The sequence below is a fragment of the Jaculus jaculus genome, chromosome 1 (genome assembly GCF_020740685.1).
Source record: "Jaculus jaculus isolate mJacJac1 chromosome 1, mJacJac1.mat.Y.cur, whole genome shotgun sequence".
Taxonomy (NCBI): Eukaryota; Metazoa; Chordata; class Mammalia; order Rodentia; family Dipodidae; genus Jaculus; species Jaculus jaculus.
In genome coordinates, this window is record NC_059102.1 from 220259314 (window position 1) to 220275208 (window position 15895).

General features: G+C 42.5%; 1 protein-coding gene across 1 annotated transcript; it reads left to right on the top strand.

Annotated features, from left to right (window-relative positions):
- The first annotated feature begins 1755 nt into the window (after positions 1 to 1755).
- Positions 1756 to 5440, top strand: Fam32a (family with sequence similarity 32 member A). Its single transcript, XM_004665965.2, has 4 exons — positions 1756 to 1880; positions 1974 to 2115; positions 4323 to 4376; positions 4622 to 5440. The coding sequence occupies exons 1-4, from the start codon at positions 1807 to 1809 to the stop codon at positions 4688 to 4690; spliced, it is 339 nt and encodes a 112-aa protein (XP_004666022.1). The 5' UTR covers positions 1756 to 1806; the 3' UTR covers positions 4691 to 5440.
- The last annotated feature ends 10455 nt before the right edge of the window (positions 5441 to 15895 follow it).

The window sequence follows — 15895 nt, forward strand, 5'->3', positions numbered from 1 at the left end:
GTGAAAAATGAGTTCTATAAAGACACCCTACAGGATTAAATATCTTCATGTCACCTTGAGATAGTGAGACTCTGGAAAAAAAAAAGCCACTTTGGTGGTGCAAACCGTTAATCCCAGGAGGAGCTGCATAACAAGTTCCAGGCTGGGTTAAAATGACAATGTAGGCTGGGGGCTGGGTGTGGTGGCCACGTCTTTAATCCCAGCACTTGGGGGGCAGAGGGAGCTGGATTACTGGGAGTTCAGGCCACTGTGAGACTGCATAGTGAATTCCAGGTCAGCCTCAGCTAGAGTGAGACCCTACCTCAGAAAAAAAAAAAAAATGATACTATACAGTTGGTTGCCAACTACTTCCAAAACATTGCCAAGGCTCTTAGTTTTCTCCCAGAAGTAGATGGTAAGATCCTATTGCTGAAGACTTCACATGTTTGGGCAGCAAGGTCACAGAAAAATCAAACTGGAGCTGAGCTGAAAACCTCCTCCATGTAGACCAGCTGACAGAAAGCTGGAAAAAGCTATGCTGCATGCAACCCTATTGGAGAAAGAAGTCATCAGCAGTGAAAACAGTGGACACTGCAAGCCTTAACTTTGGACAGCCAGACTAAATGAGCCACAGGTACAATAATGGCATGTCTGTTATGGGGTAAACCTACCACTTTCTAATTGCACTGGAGGCCCACTCTATGGGAGGGAATACATGCCTGGTACTGAAAACCCAGTCAAAAGCCAATGGCAGGGGAGGTCATGAGCCTAGTAGTGTAACGCCTCCTGTTGTCTGACTAAATGCATATATTACATCACCAAACTTCCCTGTAAGCACTTTTCATACCCACATATTACTGCTACTCTCATTTTTGGTTAGAGAAACTGCTCTTTTCAGGTAGTGATGACCATTGGGATGACCCAAAAGTCACATGGCGATGAGAAGCAGTAGAGTGTTCAGGACTGAGACATCTCTATCATACTCTCCAAAGCTCTGGGTCCATTGCAAAAGTGGTGGAAAGAGCCAAAGGAAGGGTAGGACTCCTTACAACGCACTCTTCCAGACACGCAATGGCCTGGACATCCATGACCTCACAGTGCCTGACACTACCTACACAAGACCCTGATAATAGAAAGAAAAGATGATGACATCAAAATAAAAGAAGCTGGGCATGCTGGTGCACATCTTTAATCCCAGCACTCCGGAGGCAAAGGTAGGAGGCTTGCCAAAAGTTTGAGGCCACCCTGAGACTACATAGTGAATTCCAGGTCAGCCCCAGCTAGAATGAGACCCTACCTCAAAAAAATAAATAAATAAAAATAAAAGAGAGACTAGTTGAAAGGGGGAAGGGATATGATGGAGAGTGGATTTGAGAAGGGGAAAGTGGGGGAGGGAATTATCATGGTTTATTGCCTATAATTATGGAAGTTGTCAGTCAATAAAAAAGTGAAAACAATGACAGACTCAAAAATAAAGAGAAAGGGGGGGGGGGAGAAGCTGCAAATGCCCGCAAAATAAAATTTAAGAAGTTGAGACAAGGTTTCACTGCAGCACCACGTTAGAACCTAGCGAGTTACAGTGCAGCCTAAAGCTAAGAAGGGGAAGTAGGAACCCAAACCGGAAGTGTGGCACCGGTCACGCGTACAAGGTCCACATAAGCCGGGAAGCGCTGCCATGCCAAGAAGGAAGTGCATTTCAAGGCTGAAAGTCAATAACGCATGCGCACCTAGCTCGGCCAATCAGGAAGCCGTGAGGCCTGCGCTGGGCGGAAATCACTGTTTGCAAACAGGAAGTGCTCCAGTCTGTCCTCCGACTGCCTGCGCGCTATGGAAGCGTATGAACAGGTCCAAAAGGGACCTCTGAAGCTGAAAGGCGTCGCGGAGCTCGGCGTAACGAAGCGGTAAAGCCCGCGGGACCTCTTCCTCGGTCCTGAAGCCGGGCTGACGGGCCCGGGGCCCTGACCCACGCTCATGTCTCCCGTCTCCTCTCCTAGAAAGAAGAAGAAGAAGGACAAGGACAAGGCGAAGCTTCTGGAAGCTATGGGAACTAGCAAGAAGAGCGAGGAGGAGAAGAGGCGCTGTCTGGACAAGCGGACCCCGGCGCAGGCGGCCTTCGAGAAGATGCAGGAGAAGCGGGTGAGGCCCGAACCCGGGCGCTCGGAGCGGTCGAGGGAGGACGGGCCCCAGTACGCGCGCGGTGCTCGTGGCAGTGTCCCTGCCTCCGTCCCCAGAGCACTACCACATTCTGCTAGATTCTGTTATTGAATGTCTCCGAGCTCGCTGCTCGAAGTCACCACAAAATCTCTCTTCATGGCCGGGCGTGGTGGCGCACGCCTTTAATCCCAGCACTCGGGAGGCAGAGGTAGGAGGATCGCCGTGAGTTCAAGGCCACCCTGAGACTACAGAGTTAATTCCAGGTCAGCCTGGACCAGAGTGAGACCCTGCCTCGAAAAACCAAAAGAGAAAAAAAAAATCTCTTCATGATGAATTAATTTGGCAGCTTCAGATAAGTTCATTGTTTGGGATTTTTTTCTTTTTTTTGAAGACAGTGTCTCAACATAGTCCAGGCTTGGCTTGAACTCCTGAGCACCTGCCTCCACCAATCAAGTAAGTGCTGGGATTACAGACGTGTGTTGGTGTTATTTCTCTTGATAACTAAAGAATGTGAGGGAGAGGAGAGGCCCTGGTATGCCCAGGTAAGCCGGGAATGCTGTCGCAGGTCTTACAATGCATAGAACAGCCCCATCTCTTAGCAAAGGATAGTTCCTATTTGTCAGTTATGCCGAGGCTGAGAAACCCCTACCCTGCTATATAAGATCATGTGAGGTAGTAGTTAGGAAAGTGAATGCAGTACTTTTGGTCTAATTTTGTCATGCAAAGAACACGTGTGTCCTGGCACTATGAAAATAAACCTGGATCTCATTCCGTCTACCAGTTCTCTCCCCCCCCCCCCGCCCCCTCGGTAGAGTCTGCTCTAGCCAGGCTGACCTTAAATTCACTGTAGTCTCGGAGTGACCTTGAATTCATGGCAGTCCTGCTACCTCTGTCTCCCACGTGCTGGAATTAAAGGTGTGAGCTACCATGCCTGGCTCTACCTATTCATAATGGTGTAATTCTGAGATGTTTGCTTTTTTAAATTTTTTTATTTATTTTTGTTTGCTTTTATTTATTTATTTGAGAGTGACAGAGAAAGAAGCAAAAAGAGAGAATGGGTGTGTCAGGGTCTCCAGCCACTGCAAACAAACTCCAGATGCATATGCCACCTCATGCATCTGGCTTACATGGGTCCTGGGGAATTGAGCCTCGAACTGGGGTCCTTAGGCTTCACAGGCAAGTGCTTAACCCCAAAGCCAATGAGATGTTTGGTTTTATCCACTTTAGGGCTGAAGGCTACCTCAGTGGGTTGTGAGGATTTATGTAACGAGTGAGTGTCTCGATATCCCCAAAGTCAGCTCGACCAAGTAGCTGCCTGTGGGACAGCTTCCAGGAAAGCGAGAGGCCACTTTGGCCATATTGCTCCCTTTGGTGTTTTGGGAAACAAGTCTTCTACACACATACACATTTGGTTGTCATCGGAAGGGTTGACAACTGGAGTCAGAATAAACAATGTAACAATGACAATAATGGTGGCAGAGTACCTTCAATCAATGTTTAGTATGGGAATGAAGGTAGGCTAGTTACTCCCGTCAGGGGGAAAGAGAGGTGGAATAAGTTCAAAATGCCTCGTTGCTGGGCATGTTGGTGCACGCCTTCAATCCCAGCACTTGGAAGGCAGAGGTAGGGGGATTGCCGTGAGTTTGAGGCCACCCTGAGAATATGTAGTGTATTCCAGGTCAGCCTGGGCTAGAGTGAAACCCTGCCTTGAAAAACAAACAAACAAACAAAAAAAAGCCTTTTTGAGTAGGTGTGGTGGTGTACACCTTTCATTGTAGCACTTAGGAGTCTGAAACAGGAGCATTGTGAATTCTAAGTGAACCTAAACTACAGAAGGAGACTAGCCTAGAAAACCAAGGAGGAGCTGGTGTGGTCATGCACGCCTTTAATCACAGCTCTTTGCAGACAGAGAGGTAGGATTACTATGAGTTTGAGGCCACCCTGAGACTGTATAGTGAATTCTAGGTCAGTCTGGGCTAGAGTGAAGCCCTACTTCCAAAAAAAAAATGAGGAAAGAAGGCCCTGTTTACCACCACCTAAGGCTACAAGAAGCATATGCCCAGCTTCTGTCTCTGGGGTTTACTATTCATTTCCTGCTATTCAGGAGGCTAGACCAGAGAGCAACCAGGCAGGATGGCCTTTCGGCCACATCACACATGGGAACTCACCTTTATCTCTTCTCTGTCTAGCAAATGGAAAGAATCCTGAAGAAAGCATCTAAAACCCACAAACAGAGAGTAGAGGTAAGCCCTAGTCCTTGAAAGTGCCTGATGGGCCTGGAGGCCAAGAGTCCAGTGGAGCAAGCACTGGTGTGTGGGGGAGGACCCTCTCTTAAGTTCTTTTGGGTTACTGCAAGGCCCACAGGAGTTGGGTATGATGGGTGGTCCACCAAGGAGAAGTGGAGTAGGGAGGGAAGTAGGCCGGGAAGTGCCATCCACACCATTGCTCACTTGGGCCACATTGACACTACTTTTCCTCTGTTCCACAGGACTTCAACAGACACCTGGACACTCTCACAGAGCACTACGATATCCCCAAAGTCAGCTGGACCAAGTAGCCGCCTGTGGGGCAGCTTCCAGGAAAGCAAGAGGCCACTTTGGCCATCTTGCTCCCTTTGGTGTTTTGGGAAACAAGTCTTCTACACACATACACATGCATCCTCTGCTGAGCCCAGACCTGAAATTGTGTCCTTGTTTTGGAATTTGATTAAAATAAGGCTGTTCTTTTACTCAGTCTTGGTTTAGGTGTAGACTAGAAATTCTGGGCTGGAGTCCTTTCTGTATGAGGGCTGTGTAAGGAGGATTTTATCCCCAAGTATATCCCACATGCTTAGGCCAGCAGCTGTCTACACTTGGACAATGTGGTAGACTACAAAGGACAGGCTGGGGCTGGAGAGATTGCTCAGCAGTTAAGGTGCTTGCTTGCAAAGCCTAAGGACCTGGGTTCAAATCCGCAGTACCCACGTAAAGCCAGATGTATAAGGTGGCACATGCATCTGGAGGACAGGCTGCTCAGGCCAGCAGGCCTGGAACATGTGGACACTGCCAGACTTCCCCAGGAGGCTTTGGACACAACCAGGGCAGATTGCCAGCACAAGTGGGGGCAATGAAATGGGAGAAATGTGGAACTGAAACTGGAGAGTTGGGATGTTTAAGGGTCTCCATGGAGCACATGAAGATCAAACTGCTTATCTATCATTGGGAGAAGCAGGCCCTGTGGCTATAGATACTGAGAGAACAAAATCAAGGAAGTCCAAGTGCGGGCCACTGTCCTGTACCTGCAAAGTAAAGCAAAAGTCTATCATTAACGTGTGTTGAATGTCTTTATTTTCTTGTTTTGTTTTTCAAGGTAGGGTCTCCCTCTAGCCCAAGGAGACTTGGAACCCACTATGTAATCTCAGGATGGTCTCAAACTCACAGCAATCCTCCTACCTCTGCCTCCTGAGCACTGGGATTAAAGGCGTGCGCCACCACACCTGGATGAATGTCTTATTTATAGGCTGTCCAGAAATGCCTTTTGAATTACAACACAAAGGATGTGCATGGTGACAAGCTGTTGCTGAACTAGGAGAAAGATGAGGTTTGTCTCTCCCCGTGGCTCATTCCTGAGTGAGACAACACATGGTATGAGTGCCCCACACCCAAGGTGCTGAGGGTAATTGTCAAGTTGGGGGTTTCTCTTCAGAATTTTGAAACATTTATGTTACATGATGAGATATTCTGGGGGTGAGACCCAAGGGTAAAGACAATTCATTTTGTTTCATATTTACCTGCACATACAACCTTGAAGTAATTTCATACATATTTTTTAGCCCTGAGGTAATTTACACATAAATCTTTTTATTTTTTATTTGAGTGAGAGAGGCAGAGAGAGAGAGAGAATGGGTGTGCCAGGGCCTGTAGCCACTGAAAACAAACTCCAGACACATGCACAACCTTGTGCATCTGGCTTATGTAGGTACTGGGGAAATTAAACCTGGGTCCTTTGGCTTTACAGGCAAATGCCTTAACCACTAAGCCATCCCTCCAGCCCTCTTTATTTTTTAAGTTGGCATACAAAATATATTTGTTTTAAAACCTTATATGTGAAAGCTGAAGGGATAGTTCAGTGGTTAAAGGCACTTGCTTGCATAGCCTTTTCAGCCTGGGTTTGGCCCAGTTCAAATCCTCAGTACCCACATAAAAACCAGATGCACAAATGACACATGCATCTGGACTTCATTCTGTCGGTGCAAATAAAATATATTTTTAAGATTATTTTTATTTATTTGCAAGCAGAGAAAGAATGGGCACTAGAGGCAGGATGATCAGTTCAAGGTTATATTTTGCTACATATCCAGTGTGAGGCCAGCCTGGGCTACATGAAACCCTATCTGAGAATAAAACAAAGAACTGGAGCAGGTCTGAGCCTGGCAATGTTTCATCATGGATGGGGGAAGGGCTCGTAAGCTCACAACTTCCCACAATAGCTAATGGCAGCTAACAGTTGTTAGGGGAGGGGAAGTCATGGTCTTCAGTGGTATAGTCACTAACTGCCCACATTCCATTAAATAACCTTCCACCCATGCTCATGATATATACATACATACATACGTGTGTGTGTGTGTATGTTTTATTTTTTTCCCCCAGGGCAGGGTCTCACTCAAGCCCCAGCTGATTGAAACTCTGTCTCTTTCTCTTTTTCTCATCCTGGCTTTTTTTGTGCATGTGCCTTTATGTGGGTACTAGAGAATCAAACCCAACTCAAGTTGTTAGGCTTTGCAGGCAAATGCCCTAACTACTAAGCCATTCCCAGCCCTAATTTTTTTTGTTGTTTTTTTGTTTTTCAAGGTAGGATTTTGGTCTAGCCCAAGCTAACCTGGAATTCACTAGCTATTCTCGGGGTGGCCTCAAACTCACAGCAATCCTACCTCTGCCTCCCCAGTGCTTGGATTAAAGGCGCATATCATCACACCCAGCCCTAAATTTATTTTATTTTTATTTATTTCAGAGAAAGAGAAGTGAGTACACCAGGGCCTTTGGCTGCTGAAAACAAACTTCAGATGCATGTGCCACCTTGTGCATCTGGCTTATGTGGGTTCTGAGGAATCAAACCTGCCTGTGTACTTTGATTTTGCAGGCTAGCACTTTTAACTGCTAAGCCATCTCTCCAGCCCTGCCCCCACCCCCACCCCCAGGATAGGTTCTCATTCTAGCTCAGGCTGACCTGAAATTCACTATGTAGTCTCAGGATGGTCTGGAACTCAAAGTGATCCTCCTACCTCTGCCTCCCAAGTGCTAGGATTAAAGGCATGCACCACCATGCCTGGCTCCTGTTTTGTTTTTGTTTGTGTTTTTTTAAATCTTGCAAATTTTTTGCATATAAAGGCTGCTAGACATAAAATATTATACTAAATTTAAAGAAAACAATTGCTTTCCTAAATTTTAAGATAACACAAAACAGAATTGAACCCAACAGCATTTGCAATGGGAAACAAAAATGACTATTAGTGACAAGAGCTTGTGCTAGGGAGATTGAATCAACACAGTGCAAAATGGGAGGGGAGAGGGAGCAGAAGAGAGTTCAGGGCATTTAAGTGGAAAGAACAACTAAGCCTTACTTCAGCCAGCTTCCATTGCATCCATGCAAGTCTATACACATGGGTAACTGTACCTAGATTTAACCCAAGCTCTTTCAGACCCTGAATTCTGAGAAAACTGTCTGTTCCTCTGGACTTCAAGTGCTGCTCACAGCATAGCTTTGCAGGTGTACTATCCTTTGCAATATAAACCTCCTATCTCAGTCCGCACACTCATTTTTTTTTTGCTGTATGAAATACCTGCCCTTGACAGATTCCATTTCCATATTTTCAAAGCTAAAATAATTTAAAAGAAACAAACCAACAGTGAGAACTTGTATAACCACAGGATGGATCTCACTGGCTAAGCTATCCTTAGAATGAGGGCTGTTTTCTTCCCTGGACACAGTCTTCTTTATAGCAAGCATGAAGAGACAGTCTCTTTCATGCCTATGTCTATTTGTGAAGATTGTTTAAATCAGACCATTTCTTTGGAGACAAAGCAATATTAAGAAAACAACAAAACACTTAAAAAAAATCCTTGAACAGATGCGCCAATCTGGGTGGTTCTGTTTTTTTGTGTTTTTTTTTTTTTTTACATTTTATATTTTTTTAATTTTTTAACATTTTTTATTGACAATTTCTATAATTATAGACAATAACCCATGGTAACTCCCTCCCTCCCTCCACTTTCCCCTTTGCCACTCTACTCTCGATCATACATTGTCCCCTTTCAATCAGTTTCTCTTTTCTTTTGATATCATCTTTTCCTCCTATTATGATGGTCTTGTGTAGATAGTGTCAGGCACTGTGAAGTCATGGATACCCCAGGACATTTTGTATCTGAAAGAGTACATTGTAAGGAGTCCTGTCCTTCCTTTGGCTCTTACATTTTTTTCCACCACCTCATCCACAATGGACCCTGAACCTTGGAAGGTGTGATAGATATTTCAGTGCATGCAGCATAGCTTTTTCCAGCTTTCTGTCAGCTAGTTGACATGGAGATTTTCAGATCAGCAACAGCAGTATTTTTCAGTAACCTTGCAGCCCAAGTATGTGGAGTTCTCAGTGATAGGGTCTTACCATCTATTCATGGTGGGAAACCCAGAGCCTCAGCAATAGTCTGTCATGATTTGGGGGGCATCAAGGACCCTCTCTGGCCAACAACTCACTGGAAGGTATCCCATCCCTGGCACTGAAGTATTTCTAACAACAATCTATGGTTCTTGTGTGTTCCATTGTCCAAAAAAGTAGGTTTCCATATGACTTATTCATACCCTTTTAAATTTTGATTAGCCCTCCCCACCACCTTTCCTTTATGAAATTTCTTCCCCTGACCTCCCTTAGGCTATTCAACCCCCATTAATCTGTTCTTCTACTTACATATGTACAATACCATCCTATTAAGTTCCCCTACCCTCCCTTTCTATTTCCTTTATATCCCCTTTGTAGCTTACTGGCCTATGCTATTGAGTTTTATTCCAACTCACATAGAAGTCCAATAATTTGTAGCTAGGATCCACATAAGTGAAAGAACACATGACATTTGGCTATCTGGGCCTGCATTATCTCACTAAGTATAATCTTTTCCAGATCCATCCATTTTCCTGCAAATTTCATCATTTCATTTTTCTTTACTGCTGAGTAGAACTCCATTGTATAAATGTGCCACATCTTCATTATCCACTCATCAACTGAGAGACATCTAGGCTGGTTTCATTTCCCAGCTATCGTGAATACAGCAACAATAAACATGCTTGAGCCAGTATCTCTAAGTTATTAAGATCAGTCAGTAGGATATATGCCGAGGAGTGGTATAGCTGGATTATATGATAAATCTACTTTTAGCTGTCTTAGGAACCTCTGCACTGATTTCCACAATGGCAGGACCAGATAGCATTCCCACCAACAGTGTAGAAGGGTTCCTCTTTTTCTGCATCCTCACCAGCATTTTTGCCATTTGTTTTCATGATGATAGCCATTATGACAAGAAAGAGATGGGAATTTCAACATAGTTTTAATCTGCATTTCCCTAATGGCTAGAGAGGTAGAACATTTTTTTTTTTTTTTAGATTTTTGTTTTGTTTTTGTTTATCTAGGCAGGATCTCATTCTAGCCCAAGATGACCTAGAATTTATTATGTAGTATCAGGGTGACCTTGAACTCACAGTGACCCTCCTACCTCAGCCTCCCAAGTGCTAGAATTAAAGGCATGTGCCATTACACCTGGTGTTCTTTAGATGTTTATATGCCATCTGTATTTCTTCTTTTGAAAACTCTCCATTTAGCTCCACAGCCCATTTTTTAATTGGGCTGTTTGATTTCTTATTATTTAATTTTTTGAGTTTTTGTATATCCTGGATATTAATCCTCTTTCAGTGAATAGCTGGCAAAGATTTTCCCCCATTCTGTAAGTTGCCTCTTTGCTCTATTTACAGTGTCCTTTGCTGTACAAAGGCTTTGTAATTTCATGAGGACCCAGTGGTTGATCAGTAGTGTCATTCCCTTAGCAACTGGGGTTGTATTCAGAAAGTCTTTGCCAAGACCAGTATGTTGAAGGGATTCCCCTACTTTTTCCTCTAGCAGTTTCAGAGTTTTGAGTCTGATATTAAGGTTTTTGATCCATTTGGATTTAATTTTTGTGCATGGAGAGAGATAAGGATCTATTTTCATCCTTCTACAGGCACATATCCAATTTTCCTACCACCATTTGCTGAAGAGGCTGTCTTTTCTCCAGTGAGTATTTTTGGCATTTTTTTTTCAAATATCAGGTGGCTGTAGCTACCCAGACTTACATCTGGGTCCTCTATTCTGTTCCATTGATGTACATGTCTGTTTTTATGCCAGTGCAATGCTGTTTTTGTTACTATAATTCTGTAAAAGAGGTTAAAATCAGGTAGGTGATACCACCAGCCTTGTTTTTGTTGCTTAACAATGTTTTAGAAGCCGGGTGTGGTGGCACACACCTTTAGTCCCAGCACTCAGGAGGCAGAGATAGGAGGATTGCCATGAGATTGAGACCATCCTGTGAATACATAGTGAATTCCAGGTCAGCCTGAGCTGGAGTGAAACCCTACCTTGGGAAAAAAAAAAAAAAGGTTTTAGATATTCAAGGTTCTTTTATGCTTCCAGATGAATTTTAGGATTGTGTTTTCTATTTCCATGAAAAATGCCATTGGAATTTTGATGGGGATTGCATTAAATGTGTAGATTGCTTTTGGTAAGGTTGCCATTTTCACAATATTCTTCCAATGCAAGAACAAGGGATGTCTTTCCATTTTCTAGTGTCTTCTGCAATTTCTGTCCTCAGTGTCCTTCACTTCCTTGGTTAGGTACTTTATTTATTTTGATGCCATTGTGAAGGGGACTGATTTTCTGGTTTCATCTTCTCCATGTTTGTTGTTAGGATATAGGAAGGCTACTGATTTCTGTGTGTTTATTTTGTATCCTGCTACATTGCTATGAATGTTTATCAGCTCTAACAGTTTGCTGGTAGAGTCTTTAGGGTACTTTATGTATAGAAGCATATCATCTGGAAATAATGATAATTTGATCTCTTTGTTTCCAATTTGTATCCCTTTTATGTGCATCTCTTGCCTTGTAGCTATGGCTAAGACTTCCAGTACTATATTAAATAAAAGTGGGAACAGGGGCTGGAGAGATGGCTTAGTGGTTAAGTGCTTGCCTGTGAAGCCTAAGGACCCCGGTTCAAGGCTCCATTCCCCAGGACCCACGTTAGCCAGATACACAAGGGGGGTGCACAATCTGGAGTTCATTTGCAGTGGCTGGAAGCCCTGGTGCGCCCATTCTCTCTCTCTCTATCTGCCTCTTTCTCTCTCTGTCACTTTCAAATAAATAAATAAAAATAAAAAAACAACAAAAAATAGTATTTATTTATTATTTATTTATTATTTATTATTTTATTTATTTAGTATTATGTTGGCTGTAGGTTTGTCATAAATAGCCTTTATTATATTAAGATATGTTCCTTCTATCACCAGTCTCTGTAGGACTTTTATCATGAAGGGATATTAGATTTTGTCAAATGCTTTTTCTGCATCTAATCAGATGATCATGTGATTTTTTTTCCTTCATCTCATTTGTATAATATATTACATTATTGATTTGCATATGTTGAACCATCCCTGAATGTCTGGGATAAAGCCTTCTTGGTCGGGGTGAATGATCTTTCTGATATATTCTTATATTCTGTTTACTAATGTTTTGTTGAGAATTTTTGCATCTATGTTCACAAGGGAGATTGGTCTGTAATTTTCCTTTTTTATTCTATCTTTGTCTGGTTTTCGTATCAGGGAGATGCTGGCTTCATAGAAGAGTTTGGTAGGATTCCTTCCTTTCCTATTTTCTGGAAAACTTGAGAAGCATTGGTGTTAGATCTTCCATGAAAGTCTAGCAAAATTCACTAGTGAATCCATCTGGACCTGGACATTTTTTAGTTGGGAGATTTTTGTTTGTTTTTCAAGCTAGGGTCTCACTCTATCCCAGGCTGACCTTGAATTCACTATGTAGTCACAGGGTGGCCTTAAAATCATGGCAATCCTCCTACCTTTACCTCCCAAGTGCTGGAATTAAAGGAGTGCACCACCATGCCTGGCTTACTTGGGTGATTTTTGATAACTGGTTCCCCATACTCTATAGGTCTACTTAAATGATTAATCTCATCTTGATTTAATTTTGGTAGGTCATAAAAGGAAATCATCCATTTCTTTCAGTTTTCAAACTTAGTGGAGTATATGTTCTTATTGTATGTCCCCATAATTTTTTTGTTTTGTTTTGTTTTGTTTTTTTGAGGTAGAGTCACACTCTAGCTCAGGCTGATCTGGAATTCACTGTGTAGTCTCAGGGTGGCCTTGAACTCTCAACAATCCTCCTACCTCTACCTCCTGAGTGCTGGGATTAAAGGCATGCACCACCACGCCCGGCCCTATGATTTTTTAATTTCTCTGGTATCTGTTGTGATGTGCCTTTTTCATCTCTAATTTCATTAATTGGGTCTATCTTTCTTTTGGTCAGATTTGTTAATAGTTTATCAATCTTGTTTATCCTTTCCAAAACCAAAATTTGTTTCATTTATTCTTTCATTTTTTTTTCCTTTTGGTTTCTATTTCATTAATTTCTGCCCTAAACTTTATTATTTCTTCCCATCTACTGATTTTTGGTTTGCCTTGTTCTTCTTTTTCCAAGGCTTTAAGGTGAAGCATTAGGTCATTTATTTGCAACCTTTCTAATTCTTAATATAGGCACTTAAAGCTATAAATATCCCTCTCAGGACTGCCTTCAGTGTGTCCCAAAGGTTTTGGTATGTTGTGTTCTCATTATCATTTGACTCTATGAATTTTTTGATTTTCTTCTTGATGTCTTCATGGACCCAATCATCATTTAGTAGTGTACTGTTTAGTTTCTATGATTTTGTGTATGCCCTAAAGCTTTTCTTGCTATTGATTTGTAGTTTGAGAATGTTCCATGTGCTACTGAAAAGAATGTGTATTCTGCATCATTTGGGTGAAATATTCTGTAGATATCTGTTAGGCCCATTTGTTCTGTGACCTCAGTTAATCCAGATGGATCCCTGTTTATTTTTTGCCAGGATGACCTGTCAATTGAGAGTATGGTGTTGAAGTCACCCACTACAACTGTGTTTGGTATTACCTGTGACCTTAGTTCTAATAGTGTTTGTTTGATGAAGTTGTGAGCCCCTCTGTTAGGTGGATATATGTTTAGGATTATAATGTCCTCCTGTTGGAGTGTGCTTTAATCAATATAAAGTGTCCTTTCTTTCCTAAGTAATGTTGGTTTGAAATCTACCCTGTTAGATATTAGGATAGTGACACTTGCTTGTTTTCTAGGTCCATTTGCTGGAAGCACCATTTTCTAACCTTTTACCCTAAGATAGTTGTGGTGGTTTGATTCAGGTATCCCCCATAAACTTAGGTGATGTGAATGTTAGCTCCCCAGCTGATAGATATTTGGGAATTAATGCCTCCTGGAGGGAGTGTATTGTTGGGGGCGGGCTTAAGGGCTTTATAGCCAGTTTCCCCATGCCAGTGTTTGGCACACCATCCTGTTGCTGTAGTCCACCTTATGTTGGCCAGGGGGTGATGTCCACCCTCTGCTCATGCCATCGTTTTCCCCTGCCATCATGAAGCTTCCCCTCGAGCCCGTAAGCCAAAATAAATCTCTTTTTCCCAGAAGCTGCTCTTGGTTGGGTGATTTCTAACACCAATGCGAACCGGACTGCAACAATAGTGTATATCTTTAGTGGAAAGGTAGTTTCTTGGAGGCAACAAATTGAAGGATCCTGCTTTTTAACTCAATCTACAAACCTATGTCTTTTGGTCGGGTCATTCAGGCCATTGATATTATTGAGTTATTATTGAAAAATATGTATATATTTTTTCCATTTTTCTTGTTTTGTAGTTCTTCTACTTTTACCTTTGCTCTCTTATATTAACTAGTATTTGAGTAGGGTTTGTTTTTTCAGGTTCCTTATGTGTGTGCTTTTCTGTCTCTTCAGCATTGTCCTACACCCTTAATTCTGTCAACTAGGAGGTTGAGATTTCTAGTCTGAAATGGGTTCCATGTTAGCCTGGGGCCAGTCAGTTCCTGCCCCCAGTAATAAAAGAAGAAGAAAAAAGGCCCTAAAAATCAGGAAACATCAAAGGCAACAATAGTCAACACCAAAATATAACTTATTTGAAAAGGGTAAAGCCACCAAGAATATATCATTCAAATAAATGTATGTATGTATGTATGTATGTATGTATGTATCTATCTATCTATCTATCTATCTATCTATCTATCTATCATCTATCTATCTATCTATCTATCTATCTATCTATCTATCTATCTCCTTTCCTGACATGGAAAGAGAGATTAGCACTTCCAGTACAGCCCTATGTATCTGGCTTTGCACAAGTCGGCCCTGTTACCTTTTGTGATGGCTTCCAATCTCACCAACATTGAGTGCCCACCTCGATGCTCTCTCAGTGCTGGACGGCCAGGGGTGAATGAGTTCTCTGGACATTCATGGCCTTGGCGGTTGGTGTATGGGAGACTTTGCAAGATGCATGGAGTTGTACCAGAGCTGCTTGACTGGTCCAGTTTGTATCTTCTTTAGCAGCTGTTCAGCTGGTCTCTGCTGATTCTTTCAGATTTCTTGACTTTGTGAGAGGCTGATGTGAGTGGAAAATCTCACCTTGTTTCTTCTCCTGTTGCTCTGTGCCACTAGCTGGGCTCACAAATAGGGGCTGCTGGCACCTCAGAGAGATTCTGGCCAGTTTCCTCCTTTCTGTAAGATCTGGCCTCTTCTGCTTCTCTGCTGTGGTTGATAATAACTTATACACTTTCACTTTTCAGTAGAAGAGTGTATTTTGCTGTGTTTCCGATTATTTCCCTCCCTAGGTTGCTTTGCTATTTTTGTTTTTTGAGGTAGAGTCACACTCTAGCCCAAACTGACCTGGAATTTACTGTGTAGTCTCAGGGTGGCCTCAAACTCATGACAATCCTTCCACATCTGCCTCCTAGAAATATAGTTTTTGTTTGTTTGCTTGTTTTGGGATAGGGTCTCACTGTAGCACAGGCTGTCCTGGAATTCACCATGTACTCTCACATTGGCCTTGAACTCACGCAGTTCTCCTACCTCTGTCTCCCACGTGCATGAGCCTCTACATCCAGCAAATTTATGTATGCATATATGTGTCTGTATATATTATACACATACATATTATTCATTTACTTGTAAGCAGAGAGGGTGAGAGAATGGGTGTGTCAGGACCTCTTGCTACTGCAAATGAACTCTAGATGCATGTGCCACTTTATGCATCTGGGTTTATGTAGGTACTGTGAAACTGAACCTAAGCCACTAGACTTTGCAATCAATTTCCTTTAATCTGAACTATCTCCCCAGCCTTCTTCTTTGGTTTGTTTGTTTGAAAGTCTCTTTGTTGCTCAGGCTCACAATGAATTCATGGCAATCCTGCCTAAACCTCTCAAGTTCTGGAATTACAGACATGAGCTATGTGCCTGGGAAAGTATAATAAAATTATAATTAAAAAATAAGGGAGACAAAATAATAAAAAATAAGAGAGACTGATTAAGAGGGGGAGGGGATATGATGGAGAGTGGAGTTTCAAAGGGAAAAGTGGGGGGAAGGAGCACATTACCATAGGATATTGTTTACAATAA

Coding starts and splice junctions, on each gene's coding strand:
- Fam32a (XM_004665965.2), top strand. CDS start 1,807: ATGGAAGCGTATGAACAGGTCCAAAAGGGACCTCTGAAGCTGAAAGGC. Junction 2,116..4,322: donor AGAAGATGCAGGAGAAGCGG/GTGAGGCCCGAA, acceptor TTCTCTGTCTAG/CAAATGGAAAGAATCCTGAA. Junction 4,377..4,621: donor CCCACAAACAGAGAGTAGAG/GTAAGCCCTAGT, acceptor TCTGTTCCACAG/GACTTCAACAGACACCTGGA.